The sequence below is a fragment of the Leopardus geoffroyi genome, chromosome A2 (genome assembly GCF_018350155.1).
Source record: "Leopardus geoffroyi isolate Oge1 chromosome A2, O.geoffroyi_Oge1_pat1.0, whole genome shotgun sequence".
Lineage (NCBI taxonomy): Eukaryota > Metazoa > Chordata > Mammalia > Carnivora > Felidae > Leopardus > Leopardus geoffroyi.
Genome location: NC_059331.1, coordinates 10,274,245 through 10,297,142, shown reverse-complemented (window position 1 = coordinate 10,297,142; position 22,898 = coordinate 10,274,245). Strand labels below are relative to the sequence as shown.

The following is a 22,898-nucleotide window of genomic DNA, read 5'->3' as shown; positions in this document are numbered from 1 at the left end:
GGCCAAGGGGTGGTGTAGGGCCTGCCCTGTGATCCCCGTGCACTCCTTTCTTGCTGGAACAGGCAGAGTGGCAGGCAGGCCCTGGCCAAACCAGACCCGAATTCCAGCCCAGGGCTGAGCTCCTCCTGGAGAAGACACATTTCCTGCTCTGGCTTCATTCGCAGGCTGCTGAAGTTGCTTTTGCTTTGTAACTTTTTTTTTTTTTTTTTAAGAAAACTGGTTTTATTACACAGTAAGTAATTACAGAGGCTTAAAACAGTGGTATTGCTACTTTGCTATGAGATGTCTTAAAAACAGCGTTTAAAATCAATCAAGGAGTGGCTTTCCCTTCCGACTGAAAGGTGACCACTGGGGGCCGGGTTGTCCAAGGGAAGTTTCTGCAAGCAATGGGAATGTTTTAGGTCTTCTTTAAATGGGACTGCTTTAAGATGCAACAAAATACATTCAGCCTCTCCGTTGTTCCAGTCACATTTCCAGGGCTCGGCAGCAGTCACACACAGCTAGTGGCAAGTGCTGGACAGCACAGATCAGAGGGCTTGCCCCCCAAACCTAAGATGGGGCTCTCAGTGAGCCCAGAGGACGCCGTCCCGGTTGGGAGGCAACCCTGCGTGTCAGAGCCATAAGGGAGCTTGTCACAGATGTTTACTGAGCTACCTCAGGCACCAAGATGACCCTTCCTGCAGAATTGGCCCTGGCCTTGGGTCGTAGGCCACCCCTCCCCCGGAGTGCCATCCCTGTGCCCGTCACTATTAGGTGGCAGGTCCCTGCAACCTTCCTGTCAAAGTCACCGACACAAAAGCACACAAAACCTCAAAGTGCACACAGTTCTGGGAACTTCTAGAAATCACCTACCCGGCACAGTGGGTGGGGCAGTGGGATTCTTTAGGAACGTGTTCGTGGTGAAAAGGACCAAAAGGACCCAGGTAGACAGAAAACCGGCCCCTCTGACACTGTGTTGTTTTGCCACAGGGGGCCTGGCGCACGCCTCTGTGTGTGTGTGTGTGTGTGTGTGTGTGTGTGTGTGTCCCGAGGTTTGGTGTATCTCCCAAGAGACTCCTCCCTCGCTTCCTTGGCTTCCCTTTAGGGGATTTCTTCTTTCCCACGCGGACTCTGAGCACATTCCAGAACTTCCGTGTCAGTCCGTGTGGAGCTGCGTCTTAAGCCACCGGCCCAGCAGTCATGTTTTAACATCACTTAAACAGTGCAAAACCCAAGATGCACGTTTGGCCTGTGGACAGAAGCAGAGTCCCCTCCCTCCTCCGGGCCTGCAGTTCCCTTAGCTGCTGTCCCTGTACAGACTGGCCACGGCATCATGAGAGCTTTCCCTTTAGAAAAAGAAAAACGATTTTTGTGTGCGCATTCTCTCCAGAGGCTGTTTAAGCATAATTTCTAAGATGTCAGTCTGTTTTTGCCCAGATAATCAATGACAGTACTAGACTCTGGAGGGGACAGAATGAAAATCCTCCCCTCCACCCTGCTATTCGAGTCCACCCCCAACGAATGTCCCCAATTTCTCAGGTACCTTCCCTGAGTCGCTGCACAAATCAATTTTTCCTTTTACACAAAGGGTATATACTGTGCACTCTGCATTTTCCCCCTCACGTGTGGTGGAAATAGCGAGCTTCCTCATTCCTGTTAGAGTGTGCCTTTATCCTGCCAGGACTACCTAGCTGGATGTGAAGATCCAGACCGGTGTTCGGTGGCCCCTACCTCTCCCCTAGCCATTGTTCTTGCTTCCAGATTCGAGTCCGGGACAACCACTTGCTAGCTGTGTGACCTTGGTCAGGTGACTCAGCCTCTCTGTGCCTCTGTTTCTTCAACTGTAAAACAGGCATAATAACAGTACCTCTTCTAGGATTGTAAGGGTTTTCTGGATATGGAGATAATACACCCACCCCCCCACACACACAAACACACACACACCAGGACCCAGCATAGAAGAAGCACCATATGAGGGACGCCTGGGTGGCTCAGTCGTTTGAGCGTCAGACTTTGGCTCTCGCGATTCGTGAGTTCAAGCCCCACATCGGGCTCGCTCGCTGCTGTTGGTGAGGAGCTTGCTTCGGATCCTCTGTCCTCCTCTCTCTGCCCCTCCCCTGCTCTTTCTCTCAAAAGATAAATATTAAAAATAAAAAGAATAAGCACTGTGTGCCAGTTATTATGTGAAGGTTTCTTATTCCACAGCTGGAAACCCCAAAAGCCTTTGGGGGTGAGTGCTCTCAGCTGAGCTCCAGGAACCCACTTGCCAGGGGGATCCCCTGAGACATTCAGCGCACCCTGAGGAAGCTGTACCTGAAGCAGGATCACTCCCATTGCAATCTCAATGTGACAACCAGCTCACTCGAAAGATGCAGAGCACCAGGCTCCAGAGCGGAGCAGCCCCCTCGCCCCTTGAATCCCAACTCTGTCACTCTGCTGTTGTGTATCCCTGGGCACATGACTTTACCGCTCGGAGTCTCAGTGGCCTCCTTTAAAAAAACGACACAAACGAGGCACAGACTTCATAACGTTCCAAGTGAAAAGTGGGTAAGTTAATGCAGCAGGAAAGAAGAGCACATGAAATTATGAACTTGGCTTCTGTGCACACTCAAGGGGGTGCTGAGTTCAAGTTCTGCTCGCTGCGTTCCTGTGAGAAAATGGCAAAACCTCTCAAAGCCTCAGTTTCCTCCCTTGTAAAACAAGACGATCCCAGCTAGCTCTCCCTTCTCACTGCCCCCAGGCCAAAACTCAGTTAACCCCTGAGGTCTCTGTGCCACAGACCTGGCACAGAGCAAGTGTGCAATTAACATGAGCAAATATTTCTAAAGCACTTAGTTGAAAGCCTGTCCCGGGTCGTCTTTTTCTTCAATTTTCTTTCTTTCTTTCTTTCTTTCTTTTTCTTTCTTTCTTTCTTTCTTTCTTTCTTTCTTTCTCTTTCTTTCTTTCCTTCTTTCTTTCTTTTCTTTCTTTCCGTTTTTCTTTTCTTTTCTTTTCTTTCTTTCTTTTTCTTTTTTTTTATGTAGGCTCTACACCCAACATTGGGCTTGAACTCACGACCCAGAGATCATGAGTCCCATGTTCTGACTGAGCCAGCCAGGCGCCCCATGTCCCACGCCTTAAATATTATTCTTATTAGTTATTAATTATTGAGGTACACAGCATAGCACCTGACACGCCATAAGTATTGTTCATTCCATCAACATTTATTGACCACCTACTGTGGACCCAGCCCCTGTGCTTAATGCTGGGGACACAGCAGTGAACAAATCCGGCAAAACTTCCTGCCTTTGGCAGAGCTAACAGTTGAGTGGGAGGAGCGGGGGGGGGGGGGGGGGGGGGGAATAAGGATAAATAAATAAAACAACTAATGTACTAGATAATGGGGAGAGTGATGAAATTATGAAACATGGGGGTAGAGAGTTTGGGGTATTTTTAAAACTTTTTTTTAACGTTTATTTTTGAGAGAGACACAGACAGAATGCAAGTGGGTTAGGGGCAGAGAGTGGGAGGCACAGAATCCGAAGCAGGCTCCAGGCTCCAAGCTGTCAGCACAGAGCCCGACGTGGGGCTTGAACTCACGAGCTGTGAGATCGTGACCTGAGCCGAAGTCGGACGCTCAACCGAATGAGCCACCCAGGTGCCCTTGGGGTTATTTTTTTTTAAAACACAGTTAGCGAACGCCTCCTCGAGAAGGTGATATTTGAGCAAAGACTTGAAGGAGGTCACTTCTTCAGGTGGATATGGAGGGAAGGGTGTTCCAGGCAGAGGGAGCAGCCTGTGCAAAGGCCCTGAGGCAGGGGTGTGTCTGAGATATTTAAGGGGCAGCCAGGAGCCCAGTGAGGCTGGAGCAGAGTAAGTGAGGGGTGAGTGGGAGGAAGCGAGGGCAGGGGGTGACGAGGCAGTGGTGCAGGACCTGGGGCCACTGGGAGGACTTCAGCGTTTCCTGAGTGAGGTAGGAACTTGCATTTTGGTTTTTGCTTTGTCCTAATTTTCCTCTGTTCGGGTGGAGGGTGGGGCGTGTCATTTGATTGTATAACTTCGAGTCCCTGAGACAGATCATCAGACTCTCGAAACTTCAACGCACCAACCTTTTGTCTGAAAAGAGCACAGCGCAAACAATAAGTATCTGTGTTTTCTATTACAATCTAGTTCTTAAAGTACATGTGCTCATCATGCTCTCTCGCACCGACCTGAGCATGCTCCCCTGGTCTGCTGATCCCACACTTGCCCGAGGAGGGGTGGAGGTGGGGCGTCTGATTTCTGAGTTCTCAAACTACGATTATTCGGTCAGACATCTTCCCTCATGAAGGGAGGAGACACAACCTCAGGAAAGAGCCTCAAGCCCCTGCCACACACCCCCCTGCCTCCCCCCACCAACCCTAGTTTCCTGGAGGTCACAAACCATGCCCTAACAATCTTTCCATCGCCGGTGCTCACAGCAGTGCCTGGCCCAGAAACTGCCCTCTGAGCGTTTGTCAAATGAGTAATTGAGTGACAAACTGATTCAGACAAGAGGACTGGCCACATCTATCCTGTGACCACTGATGTTAGGGCGTGTGCAGAGGAAAGACAACCCAGCCCTGGGAAGGGTCCCCCCCCCCCCCCGTGCCCCACTTGCCCCAGCTCCCACCTGGTAGAAATGGCTGTTCTCTTGGGCTCCAGGAAAAGCCGCTCTTTCCTGGGGTCCTTTCCCCACTTCGTGATTCATGGCTTAGTCATCAGGCACAGTTCCTAAGTGGCAGCTCAACACTAAGCCCTAGGAGACTCAGAGACCCAGCGGCGGGGGGTGGGGGAGGCGGTTCGTTCCCGAACCCTTACCAAGTCAGAAGTTTTAGGTTCCTGGGGCTGCTGTAACGAGGTGCCACAGACCATGTGGCTTGAAACGACGGTAATTCATTCTTCCACAGGACAGGAGGCCACAAGTCCGAAACCAAGGTGTGAGCAAGGTTGGTTCCTTCTGGAGGCTGTGAGGAAGATCCGTCCTGTGCCTCTCTGCCCCAGTCCCTGCCTCCCCCTCCCAGGGCCCTCCTCCCCCTGCCTGTCTCTGGGTCCTCTCTTCTGTCTCTTATAAGGACGCTGGTTGGATTCAGGGGCCCGCCCTAATCCCGGCTGATCTCATCTCAAGATCCTTAACTTAATTACCTCTGCAAAGACCCTTCCTTATTCCAAATTGGGTCACACTGACAGTTTCAGAGACACGGACGTATCTTTGGGAGGCCACCATTCAGCCCACTACATTGGGCAAGGCACTGCCCATGACCCTAAGGCTTGGAGGGAAGAGGCCTGGCCCTGGGGGAACAGGCCAGGGGACAGGAGTCTGTCAGAGCTCGAGGATGGGCCATGGGAGCCGAAGCCCCCACCCCTTGAGTCTCTTAGGCACGCAAGGGGTGTGAGCTGACAAAGGCTGGGCTGAGGAGTGAGGCCCTCGGGTGCCTGGAACAGAGAGGGTAGGACAGGGTAGGGCGGGGCCTGGCCTGGGTGAGACAGGCCGGGTGCCAGAGCCCTGCTGAGGCAGGCCTACAAGCCTGAGGCAGAAGAGAAGCCTGTTGAAAGAGTCTGAGTCAGGAGGGACAGGGCCTGGTTTGCCTTTGCTGGAAGTCCTGGCTGAGGCCCTGGGTGTTTTGTCTCAGTGGGGGCCCAGCTTTCCTTGGGAAGGTATTGGTGTACATCAGTACGGCTGGGCCTGACTCCAGATGGGCTACTTCAGCAAAGGTTGTTTTGTGGGCAGATGGCCTTTTGGGGGGGGGGGGGCCTTCAGCAGAGGAGGGGACAGGACCTGACTTACGAGCTCTCAGACGCCCTCTGGCCGCTGTTGGGGTTGTAGGTCCGGGAATGGAGAGAGGACGGAGCTGGGAGAGATGCCACAAGTCAGCTGCTTGGGGGGCTGGACGAGGCAAGGGGCCAAGGCGGTGGTGGGAAATCACCAGCGATGCATTTCAAAAAGAGAGCTGCCCATTGGCCCTCCAGAAACAGTGCTGCTTCCGGGTTTTATCATGACATCCTAGAATCCAGCAGCAAAAGGCAGGTGCTCGCGCAGAGTCTGAGAGACCTGGGGCCAGAGGACCCAACCTGGGAAGGGCCACCTCCTTTGCTTCCCCTCCAGGCCCGTCCCACTGAGACCACTCCTGCCAGGCTGATAGGGGGCCCCCAAGCACAGGCCATCAAATTCCCAAGATCACTGTGGCCAGGGCATTGTCCCTCCTTAGTCCTCCCTGTCCCCCCTGGCTCAGAGCAGGCCCCACCCACCCAGAGGGGTATCTTGGGGTTGAAAACACCACACCTATGAGTCACTGTTCAACTTCGAGCTAGTGGCTGCCCCTCTCTGAGCCTCAGCCTCCTCCTCTGTAGAATAGGGGTGATATCCAGTGGGATTATTCATGAAAAGCAGGCAGCATAGACCCTGGCACATAGTAAGAGCTTAATAAAGGTGTCTATTTCTATCATGTTTCTATCATGACATACTGAGGTCATCTCTGTGACCGCAACACCATTCGGTAATAGCAGCTGGTGTTCATTGAGCATTTACTATCTGCCCATCACGACTATGGGCACTTGACACAGAAGAGCTCATTTTAGGGGCGCCTGGGTGGCGCAGTCGGTTAAGCGTCCGACTTCAGCCAGGTCACGATCTCACGGTCTGTGAGTTCGAGCCCCGCGTCAGGCTATGGGCTGATGGCTCAGAGCCTGGAGCCTGTTTCCGATTCTGTGTCTCCCTCTCTCTCTGCCCCTCCCCCGTTCATGCTTTGTCTCTCTCTGTCCCAAAAATAAATAAACGTTGAAAAAAGAAGAGCTCATTTTATTCTAACATAATCATAACAGCTTTAGGAGGTGGGTCCTATTATTATTCCCATTTTAGAGAGGAGGAGACTGAGGCACACAGGGCGAAGGGGCTTGCCCAGGGCCACACAGCCAGCGACCAGTAGAGGTGATGGAGAAAAAAGACTGTATCCTACTCCACAACCTGAGGTGGACGAGAGATGGAATAAAAGACACAAGCAAGGCAAAACCATAGAACGAATAGAAGAAAATACAGAAGAATGACTTTGTGACTTAAGAGAAGAGCCCCTTTAATGAAACATCATGGGTGGAAACCACAAGCGGGTAAGTCCTGTTGTATTGCAGCTGAGAATTTTCTTCCAAGAAAGGATATAATGGTGACACGAATCATCACATGGCAGAATGGGAGAATATGTTCGCAATGCCTCATACTGCACCTACCTCACAGGGCTGTTAAGAGAGTTACACGGCTCAGGAGCACCTGGGTGGCTCAGTAGGTGAAGCGTGCGACTTCGGCTCCAGTCACGATCTCACAGTTTATGAGCTCAAGCCCCGTGTCGGGCTCCGTGCTGACAGCTCCGAGCCTGGAGCCTGCTTCGGATTCTGTGTCTCCCTATCTATGCCCCTCCCAGGCTCCTGCTGTCTCTCTCTCTCTCTGTCTCTATCTCTCTCTCTCTCAAAAATAAATAAACATTAAAAAAATTTTAAATAATAAAAAACAAATAGGTGAAAGTAATTTGAGTAGTACATTTTATGCAGCCCAATACATCCACATTATTATTATTATAACGTAGACAGAATAAAAATGAGTTAATGAGATATTTTACATCTTTTACATCGTTTTACACCTTTTCTTTGTACTAAGTTTCCGAAATCTGGTGTGTATTTTACACTTACGGCACATTGCAATTTGTATTTGCCGTATTTCAAGTGCTCATACCTACATATGGAGAGCAGAGATTTCGTGTAGGACAGATCGGATGCGACAGGGCACAGCTAGATTCTATGAGGAGCACATGCAAATCAATGAGTAAAAGACAGCAACCCAAGTGCAAACAGGGCAAAGAATACGAACAGGCAATTTACAAAAGAGGAGAAACTGAAGGCGATCAAGCAAATGAGGAGATGCTCAAAGTGATCCGAAATCAGAGAAATGTGAAAGATAGCAATGGTGATGTCACTTGACATCGAGTCAGAGTGGTAAAAATCAGAAGCTGGATAAAGCTAACAGCTGGTGGAGATGTGGGTACATGGGACCCTCTGCACTGACAGAAGGTGTGGCTGGGGGCAGCTAGTCCAGGAGGCCACACAGCAACGGACTGTGCCCTGCGATCCAGCATCTCTGCAACCAGGTCTCTCTCCTAGGGAGATTTCCACACAGGTCTCTGAAGGGACATGTCCAAGGCTGCAGTGGCTGGGAGCTGGAGGCTGCCTGATGTCCATCCCCAGGGGACAGAGTCGTAAGACGTGAGGGATGCATCTGTGGAACATCAAGTAGAAATCAGAAGAAAACAGACGCAAGAGACTGGCAATACGGATGAATACTGAAGTCCTACTGCAAGACAAGCAAACAAGCAAGCAAGCAATACAGTGCTAACTGGAAAAGGAAAGTAAGAAGCCAAATGTAACAGAATACTCACATAAAACAAGGCACATTTTCAAGGAAACATACAAACAGAAAGGTGCACATAAGCCCACGGCAGTATTGCACCAGAGATGGGAGGGAATTGGGGGGTATTTTTCCCTAATGTTTATTTTCAAATTTCCAAAGGTATAGAAAACTCACAAGAAGGGGCACCTGGGTGACTCAGTTGGTTAGCATCCAATGTTTGGTTTCAGCTCAGGTCACGATCTCGAGGTTCGTGAGTTCAAGCCCCGAGTCAGGTTCTGCGCTGACAGTGCGGAACCTGCTTGGGATCCTCTCTCTCTCTCCCTTTCTTTCTTTCTTTCTGCCCCTCCCCTGCTCCTGCTCGCTCTTTTGCTCTCTCTCAAAATAAATAAATAAACTTAAAAAAAAAAAAAAAAAGAGGGGCCCCTGGATGGCTCAGTCGGTTGAGGGACCGACTTTCGCTTGGGTCATGATCTCACGGCTCGTGAGTTCAAGCCCTGCATCAGGCTCTGTGCTGACAGCTCAGAGCCTGGAGTCTGCTTCGGATCCTCTCTCTCTTTCTCTCTCTCTCTGCCCCTCCCCCACTCACTCTCTCTCTCAAAAATAAATAAACATTAAAAAAAAGAAAACTTGGGGCGCCTGGGTGGCGCAGTCGGTTAAGCGTCCGACTTCGGCTCAGGTCATGATCTCGCGGTTCATGACTTTGAGCCCTACGTCGAGTTCTGTGCTGACAGCTCAGAGCCTGGATCTTGCTTCGAATTCTGTGCCTCCCTCTCTCTCTGTTCCTTCCCCACTTGCGCTCTGTCTCACCGTCTCTCTCTCTCTCAAAAATAGAGAATAAAAAAATGTATGGGGAAAAAAAAAAGAAAACTCACAAGAACAGTAAAATAATACCCATATGCTTACTTACTCTCCTGGCTTCAGCGACAATTGTTACTATTTTGCCACATTTGCTCATGCTCTCTCTCCTCCCCTCCTCTATATTAATACTAATGTATACCATGTTACGATGTTGCATATAAGATATATACACATATGGTTTTCTTCTGAGCTATTTGGCAGTCGCAACCATCACAAATTTACCACTAAAGAATTCAGTGTGTTTCTCCCACAAATAAGAACATTCTCTTATCCAACCACGGTGCAATGCCCACATTCAGGAAATTTAACCTGGATATGATATTATCTAAGATCCACCCACATTCAAATATCCTCGATTATCCCCAGAATATCTTTCGTAGCTGTTTCATCCTTCTCTTTTTGAAATTTTTATCAAGGATCCAGTCAAGGATTATACATTGATTTTGGCGGTCATCTCTTTGTTTCCTTCAGTCTAGAACAGTTTCCCGGCATTTCATTCATTCACTCCTTCATTCATTCGATGAATAGATTGATTTTCCCTTTCATGACATAGATCTGTTTGAAGAGTCCAGGCACTTTTGGTTTTTGTTTTTTGGTTTGGGGTTTTTTTGTTTGTTTATTTGTCGACAGAATGCCCCTTAATCGGGAAGTATCTGGTTGTGTCCTTATGATTAGACTCAGGTTAAACACTTTGGACAGGACCAAGTACTTTGCAGGTGTCCTTCTCAGTACATCACAGCAAGATGCATGTGAGGTTAGCCTGTCCCATCCCTGATGATGTTAATTTTGATCATTTGGTTAAAGTGGTGACTGCCAACTTTCTCCATGGTGAATTTTCTGAGGTATCTTTTTCCCACTGTAATTAACAAGTAATTTGTGGGCTGGTCCTTTGAGACTGTGTGAATATCTACTCCCCCACTGAGGAGCCTAGCCTGAATTAATTATTCCTCTACTGGCTGCAAAATGGGGATTTTCTCACTCAATCTTTCCTTTGGCACATTTTAGCTGGCACTCCAGACTTTTTCCTCCCCCCAAAGGGGCAGAGGTAGCACTCAGGTCTAAGCTCCTTAGCAGCTGGGCCCCCCAGCCTCTTGAGCTGTAACACTGGGTAAAGAGGTGGCCACCTCTGCGCCCTTGGACAACCCCCACACCCCTCCCTGGGCGCCTCATCAGTCAACAGGTGGATCCAGGTGGATTCTGCTCAGGACTCTGCTGTCCCCGTGGCCCCACATACTGTCCTCTTCAGGTGTGTGGGAGGCAGCTCAGATGCCAGGCACAAGCAGGGCAGTGGGTACAGTCCCACAGAGGACACTGGCCCAGCCACAGCAACCGATCACTCAGTGGGGATGGCAGAGGTCAGCAGAACAGGAAGAGAAGGACAATAGCTGTGCCTGTTGCCACGGCAGTGGCAGTGTTTGCCAGCTGGGTGGGGCCAGTCTTGCTCGAAGCCATCAGCGGCTAAGCCCAGGCCCCACTCTCCTCTTCCACTTCTCCCCTCGGTAGGCCCTGGCGGGGCTGGGATGTGCAACAACTCACCCTGGGGACTGCAGAGACCCAGTTATTTAATGAAGCTTGAGCAGAGTCGCAGCCGTTAGGGGCCTCCAAGAACTACAATTCCCAGAACACACAGCAAGCCCCTGGCCCAGCCCCAACTGCCCCAGCGGCCCGGCTTTGAAGTAGAACAAGGAAATCTCACCTGTCCTGGGAACTCAGCGTCCTGGTCTGCATGAGGTGCGTTCGTGTCTGTGTTTCTTGGACCTCCTCCTGCCTGAGAACTCTCGGTTACAAGCCAAACCTGGCGACAGTGAGATGCACACATGTGTGCTGTCACCCTGCTCTGTGCCAGTCTCAGGACCCGGGCGTAGGTGGGGAGCACTGAGATGGAGGAGACAGCCTCATGAAAGAGCAATGGCTTGGGCTGGTTGGGTACCCCTTATAGTCTAGCACCTATTACGTGCTCAGTAAATATCCGCTGGCCTAACCAACAAGCAGACAGTCTATCTCTCCCTTGTCTTCCCTTCCATTACACCATTTCCCCCAGTTTTGCCAGCTCCTAGGATACGGCACTGCCCTGAAATGTGCTGTATCTCTCTGTCCGGCCTCCAGGCCTTTTGCACGCGCTGTTACGTCTACCAGAAGCACCCTCAGCTTCCCCGTTGGTGTGTCTGTAGAGATAGGCCAGAGCCTGGCACGGAGCAGCAGCACATTAAATATTTGACGAGTGAATGAATGAATGAATGAATGCCCTTGTCCATTGTCCATCCCAGGAAGCAGGGACACTCGGGACCCTCCCTATTCATCTCGATCCTCCGCCCGCTCGCCGGCCTGGAATGAATGCCTCCCTTTTATCCGCTCCGAGGATGGCCGGGCCGGGTCGGGAGCAGACCGGGAGGAGGAGGGGATCGGGGGCTGCCCTGGGCCCCCTCCCGGGTCTCCTAAAGGGTCAGCTTTCCCGGACGTGGAGAGTTTACCTCTTGGCGAAACTCAGCCTCGGCCACCTGATGACCAGCCCCCAGTCCCTCCCGCCCCTTACCACCCAGGACACCCCAGACCGATACTCAGCCACCAGCACGTGGTCCAGGGGCCCCAGCTTCCCATTGGCTGCTCGTCGCCTTCCTTCCCCGCGATTGGCAGGGGCCCAGCCTCAGGTCCCCCCTCCGCGCCCTACGGTGGTACAGCCTGCCGTGGCTTAGGCGGGGTGGGAAGGTCCACTGCGCCGCGGCGCGGGGGGAGTGGGTCGGGAAGAGCCGGGCGAGGCGGAGGGATCCCTTTGGAATGTTTCCGTCGAAACCACCCGGGGCGGGGCGGCACGGCGCGGATTGGCCACGAGCGTCGGACGGCCGCTTCTGATTGGCGGGGCGCGGGCGCCGGCCCCGCCCCCCTGGCCGCGGCTGCGGGAGAGGCCCGGCCGGGAGTTTGCGGAGGGCCGAGCGGGGCGCGCGCAGGGTGGCGGCGGCGGCGCAGGTGAGTGCCCCCCGCGGACGGGGCGCGGCGCGGCGCGGCCGCTCCGGGGACCCCAGCGCGGGCCTGCGGGGCCGCAGACGCGCGGGGATCCGGCGGATCGAGCGGGGCGGGGCCGGCCCCAGGGACATGGCTGGAAGTCTAGGTTGGGCGCCAGGATGCCCGAGGCCCCTTCCCAGAGGGGCGCCTGTCTTTCCGCTGGGGGCAGGGTCAGACGCTTCCCGCCGCTCAAACGGGGCCGACAGGCCACCCTGCCCCCTGCGCTCCTCTGGACAAGCCCCCTCCCGGCAGGGACAGGCGCGGGGTCGGTATTTCTGAGCCCTGCCTGGGCATCTTCCTGGAGGTGGCCTCGTCCCCATCCTCCAGGGCCTAGAGGAACCTGGGGAGGACCGAGGTCCCGACAATAATAATGAAAAAAATCACCCCGGCTGGCACTTGCTGAACGCTTCCATGTCAGGCATTTACCATGCGTATCAGTGGGTCTAAACACCTCATGGAAGGTACGCTTACTTCTTTTAGAGGTGAAGCAACAGACCCAGGAGGTAGAGTGACTTGCCCAGGGTGACACAGCTAGCCAGTAACTGGCAGATCTGGAACTCGAACTCGTGCTGCAGAGTCCAGATCTGGAGTCTCAGCCACTAGACCACATGGCTCCGTGGCCTGTCTGCTTCCTGCTATCCCCAGCCCCCAACCATACACATCTGGCCACAGTTTCTGCTTTCCCCCTAAGAGGTCACCAGACATCAGCCCTACTTTGCCTCCCCTGAGCTGGAAAGGCAAGGTCTGAATGCCAAGGTCCAAAGAAGAGAGTGACCTCTGTGGGGGACATAGGGGGCCTGGATGTTGGGGTCCTTTGCCCCCCAGGCCCCTCTGGGAAGCCTGGGCTGAGGCCCTGGGCAGTAGGCGTTCTCCCGGAAACACCCGGGAGCCGGTTTTTCAAGACTGAATCAGAGGCCTCCCCCTCCCTCCTCCTCTCCAAAGCAATATCCTACTGGAAAGGGGAGGCTGGGTGTGGTGTCCCCCCCTCCCCCAGTTTCTGTCAGCCCCCAGGAACCCCCTTCCCTGCTTCCTGCTGCCCCCACTGCACTTCTGCGTGGTTGTGGCGTTGCTAAGTTTCAGGCCCTTCCCAGGGAAGAGAGGGTGGGAATGCTGGGATTCCAGCCAATGTGCTTGGCGCCCAAGCTGACGCTCTTTTCCTCCATCCCTATGTTCAGGTTTGAGGGGAGACCGGGAACGTAGGGAGGGGGTGGCCGTTAGCAACTGCACGGCAGGCATGTTCCGAGGATAGGAGGGCTCAGAGTAGGCGGGACGAGGGCATAAGGCACATCCATTCATTCCACACTTACTGAGCACCTACCATGTGCCAGGCACTGTTGTTGGGACAGAGAACACAATAGTGAACAAGACAAAACTCCCAGCTCTGTGGGAGCTGCCATTCTCGTGGACACAACCAAGTTAACAAGGAAATAAAGATCCCTGCAGACGGGAGACGTGCTCCGTGCTACGAATAAAAGTGCTATGAATAAAATATGAGGGGGTGGCTTGGTAGAATCTGTTGGGCAAGGCGGGGGGGGGGGGCTCTTGGAGGAGGTGACTTCAGAGACAGGGTCTGAATGACAAAAAGTAGGCAGCCATGGGAAGATCGGGCAGGGGGCACGGCCAGGGCAAAGGCTCTGAGGCTAGACCGAGCTTGGAATAGTGTGGCTGGGGCACGGGATAAGGCCACAGTGGCAGTTCCGCAGGGGTCTGTGGCTCATATTAAGGAGCTCAGAGCTTTTCCCCTGTGAGGTGGGAACCTGTTGTAAAATTGGAAGCCGGGTAGTGACGCGATCGGGTTTACATTTTAAAATAGAGACACGAAGTTAAATAGCAGCCTAAGACTGGAAGACAAGAGTTCTGCCAGGGCAACGTGTAATTAAGTTCATGGGCCTGAGCTGTCTGGACCACAGGGGCGGTTCCTACTGGCTGGGGCAAGCCAGGGAGGCTGCCTGGAGGAGGTGGCTTAGCATAGGCCTCGGCAGGCAGGCAGAGAGGACTGGGATGTTCCCGGGCAGGGCAGGGGAGGAGGCAATAGTCATAATGACAGTCATAGTAACGGTTTCCTTAAATTGAATGTCAGGCAAAATGCTTGTTAATGCTAATCAGGTTGTATGCGTGATCTCTTTGGACTCCCATAAGCACCTTGAGAAACAGGAATTCTGCCCATTTTTTCGGATGAGAAAACTGAGGCCCCATCACATGAAGTGACTTGCCCACGGCCACACAGCTGGTAAGTGGCAGGGGTGGGATCTGAACCCAGGCCATCCTGACTCTTGTAGCCTGGAAGGCAACCTCATTAATCACTCACTTTCTTCACCACCACTATTCCCTCCTCACAGGTAAGGCCATGGAAACTAGCCTGAACCAGGGCAGCAAATGTAGGCAGAGTGAGGAGGCTGGGAACTGGTGATCTGGATGTGGGGGCCCTGGGAAAAGGGGGAAGTTCGAATCTTAGCAACTGACTGAAAAATGATGGGACAGATGGAACCAGTAGGAAAAATCACCCTTTATGGAACCCTTATTGTGCGCCCACATGCGTGATTTCCTTGGAGCTCAGAGAAGTTAAGACACTTGCCCAGGGTCACACAGCTAGTAAGTGGAAAAGCCAGGTTCCAGACTCATGTTCTCGGCCTCCTGCTAAAATGTATGAGGAGCAGCAGCAGGAGAACCAGGGGAGGGGATGATGAGGATTCGTGGTGGTTTTGTTTGTTTAAGCATCATTGAGTGTGATGAAATACCTTCATACCCCGAGGCAAAAGTTTTGGTTCATTCAGAATTTTCTTTTTTGTCAAATGTTCTGTGAGCACCTTCTGAGATGGGTGCTGGAGATAGAGAGACGGATAACCGATGAAAGGCTGGTCTCTTGGGCGCCTGGGTGGCTCGGTCAGTTAAGCGTCCCACTTCGGCTCAGGTCGTGATCTCACGGTTCATGAGTTCGAGCCCCACATCGGGCTCTGCGCTGACAGCTCAGAGCCTGGAGCCTGCTTCAGATTCCGTGTCTCCCTCTCTCTCTGCCCCTGCCCCGCTTGTGCTCTGTCACTCTCTGTCTCTCAAAAATAAATAAAAACATTAAAAAAAAATTAAAGAAAAAAAAAAGACCAGTCACTTGAAATGTCTAAAGAGTGCCCGCAAATCAAGAAAAGATAGGCATTACGATAAAAAACAAACTGAATGCGATTTTTAAAAGCGGGCAAAGACTTAAACAGGCAGTTTGCAACAGGACAAATGCAACCAGTTCATGAACGTGTTAACAGTTGTTCGGCATCACTGATGATGAAGGGAGTCCCCTGCACCCAGCACCATGCTGGGAAGTGAGGGCTGAGGATCACAGAGGTGGGGCTTGCGTGTTTGCTGGGGAGACAGTACCCCCTCGAGGGCAGGGACTACAGAGCCAGGCACGGGGACTGGTGGGCTAATGACTATTAGGATCATTCCTTCATCCATCCCTTCATTCATTCGACAAATGCGTACTGAACACCTGCTACACCCCTGGGCACTGTTTTCTGTGCTAAGAATATAGGGATGAGCAAGGCAGACAGAATGCCTTGCCCTTTCCCAAGACAGTGAACGAGAACAGTGGATGAAATCCACATCCCACCTGAAAGAAATGTGACAGTCTCTGTGTGGATGCCACAGGGCACAGTCAAGTGCAAAAGCTCGGACACTCGATTGTACCTGGTGTGTTAGAGGGGCAGGGACCGGGCCCGTGTGCCTGGGAGGACCGAGCAAGGGGGAGAGCGGGAGAAGGTGGGGGCAGGGAGGCGATGGGGGCAGGTCTTTTGGGGCGTGTGGGTGGAGGGGAGGACGGTGACTTTTACTCTGAATGAGGTGGGAGCCCCGGGAGGGGTCGAAGCAGAGGACAGAGGTGAGACGGGACTTGTGTTTTACAGGAGCATTCTGGCTGCCGTGTTGACCGGAGACCGTGGAGGGTGAGGGCAGAAGCCGGGAGACTCAGAGGAGGCAACCGCACTAGTGTAGGTGAGAGATGATGGGGCTGGACCAGGTGCCCCTAGAGGAGGCGGTGGAGAGCAGATGAATGAATGCGGGAGCGAATGAACGGATGCGTGAGTGTGAGTGCAGCGCACTGGGCTTGGCGGAATCCGGGAGGGCTCCCTGGAAGAGGAGAGTTGAAGGGAGGGAGCGGGAAGTCCCCTTTACACAGAAGAATATCGTTTGGCATGATGTGATCCTCAGCACAGCCTGGCCAGGTGAGTGTCCCCGTCTGCAGAACAGGCATCTGAGGCCCAGGGAGAGCGAGTGGCCTAGGGAACCACTTTGCACGTGGGGGGCAGACAGACCCGAGAGTGCTGCCGGCTTCTGTGGCTTAGGGCGGCTTCTGTGGCTTAGGGTGCGTGGCTTGAAAATGAAACCTGACCTCCTTCCCGTTCTGGGAAGCCGGCACGGTCGACCCCTCCTACACCCAGCACTTCTTTAACCACCCCCCCCTTCACGCATCGCTCTCTCTGTTCCAGTTACACTGGCCCCTTGCTGCTCTGTGAGCAGAGTCCGCGAGTCTGCTCAGAGCCCTCCCGCGGCTGCCCCCTCGCTCAGAGCGAAAGCCTAAGTCCTGCCTGGGCCCTGAGGGCCCTGCCCGCTCTGCCCTATCCCTCCCTGCCCTCACCTCCTCCTGCTGTCCCCCTCACCACTCTGTTCCAACCGTGCAGGCCCACTTGCTGTCCCTCAAACACATGCCAAGCGTGTCCCCATCTCAGGGCCTTTGCACTGGCGGTTCCCTCTGCCTGGAGCTGTCTTGCCTCACGTCGTTATATGGAGGCTTCTTCCTGTCATTCGAGTCTCAAGTTCAGCTTCACCTGCTCAGAGAGGCCCTCCTTCATTTTGTCGGTAGAAGCACTTGTTTTATTGTCTTCATAGCACCCTTAGAAATTATACTAGGCTTTTACACATTGGCTTGCTCACTGCGCATTTCCTCTGGACTATATGCTTCGGAAAAGCGTGAACAGAACCCCAGCTGGCGTATATGGCACCCAGGAGAGAGTTAGAAAGAGGCAGGCCTTCCTCCCAGCAAACACATCAGCTTGGCATGTAGCTCGACGAGCCAGAGCAGAGGCTGAGTTTCAGTCCCACTCGCCACCTTGGTCGGGTGCTTTTGCACAGTGAACAACCTGTGGAACTGCATACAGTGCCCCTAGTCAGGGACCTTGGTCATCTTACTGAAGGCAGTATCTAAAATGGTGCATGGCATATAGTAAGTATGCGAAAGATACGTATTTGAAAGGAGGGTGGGAGAGAGAAACTGAGAGAATAGCAGTAGGAGAAAGAAAGAAAGTGTATCAGGACAAGTTTTGCTACAGTAACCGACAACCTCCAAAATCTTAGTGGCTGAATTCCACAAAGGTTTATTTTTTTAGTCCTGCTACATCTCCATTGCAGCTCAGTAGGGGGTTCCATTCGTCATAGTCCGTTGTCACTCGGGGCCAGGCTGATGGCGCTGCCACCTGGACAAATGTGTCAGGTCACCCTGCCTGGGAGATGCAGACCCCCGGAGGCTCTTGATCTGGTACTGAAATGCTTCAGCCCAGAAATGCCACGTGTCCCCTCCTCTCACAGCTCATTGGCCAGAACTAGTCATATGCCTGCCCCGTCACAGGGAGGTCAGTAAATGTCACCTGGCTGTGTGCTTTGAAGGGAGAGTCGGAAACTTTTTGTGCACAGCACTAGTGACTGCAACCAGTAGAAAAAGAAGGAGAAACTGGAGGCGCCTGGGCAGCTCAGTCAGTGAAGCATCTGCCTCTTGATTTCAGCTCAGGTCTTGATCTCAGGGTCGTGGGCTCAAGCCCCGTGTTGGGCTCCGCACTGGGCGCGAAACCTACTTTAAAAAAATAGTAATGAATAAATACCTAGAAGAATGAAGAGAAACGTAACCGCTTTGAGCCTCCACTTTCTCGTTAAGTGGGCGTATTCGTAGCAAAATATTGTCCCCATATCACGACGTCGTGTGAGGATTAAGTAAGGTCACAGAGCACTTTGCACGGGGTCGTAGTAGGTGTTAGCTGCTGTGGTGACTTCTGTACCAGTACAGAAACGCTGGGACTGGGTTTTGAACCGAGGCCAGTCTGTTCATCGGGTCAGCAGTGTGCTCCTAGTGGGGGAGAGGCGACCCGAGGCCACCGCCCAGGCCCTGAGCCCGCTTTCCCGCCCTGCAGATCTCCTGAGTGTGCCCCTGCTTCTCACCGCTCATGCCGCTGGGACTGGGGCGGCGGAAAAAGGCGCCGCCTCTGGTGGAGAATGAGGAGGCTGAGCCAGGCCGTGGGGGGCTGGGCATGGGGGAGCCGGGGCCCCTGGGTGGGGGTGGGGCGGGGGGGCCCCAAATGGGGTTGCCCCCCCCTCCCCCGGCCCTGCGGCCCCGCCTCGTGTTCCACACCCAGCTGGCCCACGGCAGTCCCACTGGCCGCATCGAGGGTTTCACCAACGTCAAGGAGCTGTATGGCAAGATCGCCGAGGCCTTCCGGCTGCCGGCTGCCGAGGTACCCACCGGGGAGCCGGGCACCAGGGTCCCTGACGGCGGGCTGAGGCCTGGGCGTGCGTCCTGTCCGTGAGCTGCGGCTCAGTTGCTGAAGGTGCATACGCCGACACCAGCTCCCTACTGGAGGAACTGGTGGGGTCACACTGGGTGCTGAGTTCCCATCAGTCATTAGGGCGCCTGCACCCCAGCAAACTGTGGGGAACTGGAGAGTAGGGCTGGGTGCTGAGTTCCCATTAAGCATTGGGAGGCCTGTGCCCCAGTGGACTGCGGAGATGGATGGCCAGGGCTGGATGCTACCTTCCCATGATGCATCGGGAGGCTTGCGCCCCAGTTGATTATGGGGTCTGGCGGTCAGATGTGAGGTTCGTTTCTCTGGGATGCATTGGGAGGCCTGACCCCAAGGACTTGGGGGGCTGAAGGCAGGGGGACAAGAAGGGCCGCAGTGGGACCGAGCAGGAAGTAGATGCAGGGGTCTCAGTAGGGGTGGCGGGTATTTGGTGCCCCTTCATTCATTCCACAAGCCCTTTACTGAGCACCCACTGTGTGCCAGGCTCTGTGCCCTGGAACCAGCAGAGAGTTTTTGCTAGGACAGAAATCCCGGCTCTAGAAGAGCTGCATCCCAGTGGAGGCCAGTCTGGGGGTGGTCAGGCCCCGGGGTGGGGACCCCCAGCCCTTTCCCGGCTCCCTTTATCCCCCCGGGTTATGGTTAGCAAAGGGCGAGGGATGAAGGTGAGGGTTGAGTGTCTCCCCCCATGCAGGTGATGTTCTGTACCCTCAACACCCACAAAGTGGACATGGACAAACTCTTGGGGGGCCAGATCGGGCTGGAGGACTTCATCTTCGCCCACATCAAGGGGCAGCGCAAGGAGGTAGAGGTGTTCAAGTCCGAGGAGGCGCTGGGACTCACCATTACCGACAATGGGGCCGGCTATGCCTTCATCAAGGTGCCTGGGGTGGATGGGGACACCTGGGTCCTAAGGGTAAAGATTGGCCGTAGGACCCAAGGGCCGAGCCAAGGGGACTCACGGCTCCTTTCCCCACAGCGCATTAAGGAGGGAAGCGTGATCGACCACATCCAGCTCATCAGCGTGGGGGACATGATTGAGGCCATCAATGGGCAGAGCCTGCTGGGCTGCCGCCACTACGAGGTGGCCCGTCTGCTCAAGGAGTTACCCCGAGGCCGCACCTTCACGCTGAAGCTCACAGAGCCCCGCAAAGCTTTTGGTGAGGGGGCTGCCCCCCCGGAACCCCTGTCGTCGCCCTATTCTCTTGGGTTCAGGCTACAGTGGCAGGGAGCCACCAGCAGGTGGCGCCCAAACCCAGCCAGCTGCGGCGGAATGGAGGGGTAGCCCCGCCCTGCCCTGGGGAGGGGTGCTGGCTCTCTGCCCAGCCCCGGAGGGCCAGAGCAAGGAGGAAGTTGCCCCCGCACCCAGCTTCCCGGAACCATTAGCCCAGCCAAGCGCCCCCAACCCTGGCGAGCCCCCCCCCCAGCCTGGAGAGGCCAGGGTTGGCTGCCCTGTGCCAGTACCCCCTCTTTTTCGCCTGGCTTCACTAACTCTCTGGAATGGGCCTGAGGCCCCCGAGGTTGGGGGTGGGGGACTCTCAAATGCTTCCCCCGGCAGACAGGGCTGGTCCTTGGCCCAGCAGCTATATCTCCTTGGCCTTGGGGAGAGCAGCTCAAGACCCAGGCCCCACCCCCTTCCTGTCCCTCTTGCCCTGGGAACAGGGCCCCCTTCTGTCTCCCCTCCAGCCTTTTCCATTCTCAGCCCCTGGCTGTCCCTCCCCAGTCCATGCCAAGCCTGGGTCGGGAGTCCTGCCCTCCTGGGGTCACCTCAGGCCCCATCTCCCCAGAGCCTGCAGAAGCTTCGAGAAGGTAGAAGAGGGTAACTGAGGCCAGGATGCCTGGGGTCCCGCCCAGGGCATGCTGGAGTTGGGCTTCCCCGACCCTCACTCGCCCCTCGCCTGCCTCCCACAGACATGATCAGCGTACGCTCAGGGGGTGGCCGCCCTGGCTCTGGCCCCCAGCTGGGCACTGGCCGAGGGACCCTCCGGCTCAGATCCCGCGGCCCCGCCACAGTAGAGGATGTGGTGAGTGCTCTAGCCCAGCCCGCTCCCTCCTTCCCCGCGCACCCGTAGGTGGCCGCATCCTTTGTTAGCTGAGGACCTCGGAGCACTAGATGTATCCTCTCCCTCTGCCACATCCCAGCTCTGGGACTTTCGCTGGGCAAGTGGGCCTCAGTTTCCTTGTGTGTAAAATGGGACGATAACACCCGGGGTTGTGGTGAGGATGAGCTGTGGCTCAATACACGGGAAGTGGTGAAAAGATCGTGCGGCACTCAGTAAGTACGACGGTAAACGTATTCACATCGCTGTGGTGTCGCTGTCCCTCCTTCTACCCACCCCCCAGCCCTCAGCCTTTGAGGAGAAGGCCATTGAGAAGGTAGATGACCTTCTGGAGAGTTACATGGGCATCCGGGACACGGAGTTGGGTGAGTGGGGACACCTGGCTCTGGGGATGGGTGCGAGTTTGGGGGAGGGGCTTCTAGGTCCTGCGGGGCTGGGTGTCTCCTGGGTACCTCTGCCATCTGTGCTTCCGTTCCGCCCCCTACCCTTGTCCAGCGGCCACCATGGTGGAGCTCGGAAAGGACAAGAGGAACCCGGATGAGCTGGCGGAGGCCCTGGACGAACGGCTTGGTGACTTTGCCTTCCCTGATGAGTTTGTCTTTGACGTCTGGGGTGCCATTGGGGATGCCAAGGTCGGCCGCTTCTAGGCCTGCCTCCAGACCTCTCAGTGACCTGGCTCCGCTTGGTGAGAGCCCCCTATGGGAGGGACACCGTGGCCTGGACCCCAGCATCCGGCTTGGACCTGGCTCAGCAGCCCGAGGATGATGCAGAGTGGAGGTGGGGCCAGGCCCCTGCCCCACTCCAATCGGTACCACCCCTCCCCAGCTCCCGCCCTGGGTGGGGTCCCCGGTCCCCCCTTGCCCTGTTCCCCACCTACCTCAGCCGGGCCGGGCGCGGGGAGGGACCAGCCAGATTGGGCGTCCACCCCCCACCCGCAACACTTTCCGCATCAGCTGCCAAACTGGTCCCTCTGTCTCCCTGGGGCCTGTTTTGGGGGTCGTGACCTCCCTAGTTTCCTGCTGCAGGGAATGCAGAAGGGGGGCATCCCCCCTCAGCAAATGCAATAACGCCCTCCCCCTCCGCACCCCCCCCCCCAGAGGAACCCCCTCGCTGTGGAGTCTGTTACCTCTGCATTTGAAATACTAGTCTGCTGTGAATCCCCCAACCTCCCTCCCTCCCCTGCCCCCTGTGTCTCCCTCAGCCCAGCCCCGGACAGAAGGGGCAGGAGGGAGGATGGCGGTGGGCTTTTGTATCTGAATTTGCTGTCTTGAACATAAAGAGTCTATCTGCCGTTGGACCTGTGTGGCGGCTTCGGGGTGGGAGAAGGGGGTGAGCCAAGGCTGGGAAAGAATGTAGCAGCTGAAATCCATCCCCTTCAGGCTCCAAATTGAATTAGGAGCCTGCCTGGGCCACCCTCCCCCCGCCCCCCACACCCGTTCTGCCTGACGAGGTTTCTGGCCGTGGGCCACCAGGCTTCCTGTCAAAGGCCGGAGCTTCTCGGCCTACCGGGGTTCAAGTCTTGCTCCCTCTTGAACGAAGCTCCCGCCACCTCAAGCCTGAGGCGAACCGTGGGCGCAAGACTGTGGGTTACAGCCCGTCCCAGCCCGGGGCCGTGGGGAGCACCAGGGCCCGGAGGGGTGTGGAAGCCTGGCTTGGGAAAAGAAAGATGGCGGGCCCAAGATGGAGGCCTGCCAGGGCAAATGCTGTGGGCAAGAGCCCTGCCCCCCAAGACCGAGGGGAGCAGTCATGACGGAGCCCCCACTCCTGCCCGCTCTGGACGTGTGGGGTCCGCTGGCGTCCACAGCGCACCATGTTTTGCACTGGTCATAAACCCCGCGTGCATGTTTTGACAACCCACTTCATCCTCAAGGATTTGAGTGGGGATCAAGGAAGGGGGGTGGGACCCTGGCCAGACCTGGAGGGAAGGGCAGGAATTGAAGCAAGGGGGGCCAGGCCAGAGGTCCCGGCAGGAATGTGTGAGCTCAGCCCGCTCCCCTCTTCCATCCCTATTTCCAACAAGAGGGTGAGGGGCCTGCCCAGGAAAGGGCAGCTGGGAGGACCGGC

General features: G+C 55.0%; 1 protein-coding gene and 1 long non-coding RNA gene across 8 annotated transcripts; one reads left to right on the top strand and one right to left on the bottom strand.

Annotated features, from left to right (window-relative positions):
• Positions 1 to 7,017: 7,017 nt before the first annotated feature.
• LOC123605410 lies at positions 7,018 to 11,954 on the bottom strand. Its single transcript, XR_006715753.1, has 3 exons — positions 11,698 to 11,954; positions 10,923 to 11,101; positions 7,018 to 8,236 (listed from the first exon to the last, which is right to left on the bottom strand). It is a non-coding gene; the product is annotated as an uncharacterized LOC123605410 (long non-coding RNA).
• Positions 10,937 to 22,131, top strand: GIPC1 (GIPC PDZ domain containing family member 1). Of its 7 annotated transcripts, none has more exons than XM_045492267.1 (9): positions 12,085 to 12,190; positions 14,366 to 14,456; positions 16,117 to 16,204; positions 18,391 to 18,711; positions 19,469 to 19,654; positions 19,754 to 19,934; positions 20,686 to 20,798; positions 21,118 to 21,199; positions 21,330 to 22,131. In XM_045492267.1, the coding sequence occupies exons 4-9, from the start codon at positions 18,424 to 18,426 to the stop codon at positions 21,479 to 21,481; spliced, it is 1,002 nt and encodes a 333-aa protein (XP_045348223.1). In that variant the 5' UTR covers positions 12,085 to 12,190; positions 14,366 to 14,456; positions 16,117 to 16,204; positions 18,391 to 18,423; the 3' UTR covers positions 21,482 to 22,131. The 7 variants fall into 7 exon arrangements, with proteins under 7 accessions (XP_045348227.1, XP_045348226.1, XP_045348223.1 ...); XM_045492269.1 differs by having other exon boundaries at positions 12,092 to 12,190; positions 14,333 to 14,456; positions 16,117 to 16,200; XM_045492266.1 differs by having other exon boundaries at positions 12,092 to 12,190; positions 14,333 to 14,456.
• The last annotated feature ends 767 nt before the right edge of the window (positions 22,132 to 22,898 follow it).

Bases quoted from the DNA above. Each gene is read 5' to 3' on its own strand.
- GIPC1 (XM_045492271.1), top strand. From the start codon at position 18,424: ATGCCGCTGGGACTGGGGCGGCGGAAAAAGGCGCCGCCTCTGGTGGAG. The intron at 18,712-19,468 runs GTACCCACCGGG...CCCCCCATGCAG, and splicing joins TCCGGCTGCCGGCTGCCGAG to GTGATGTTCTGTACCCTCAA. The intron at 19,655-19,753 runs GTGCCTGGGGTG...CTTTCCCCACAG, and splicing joins CCGGCTATGCCTTCATCAAG to CGCATTAAGGAGGGAAGCGT.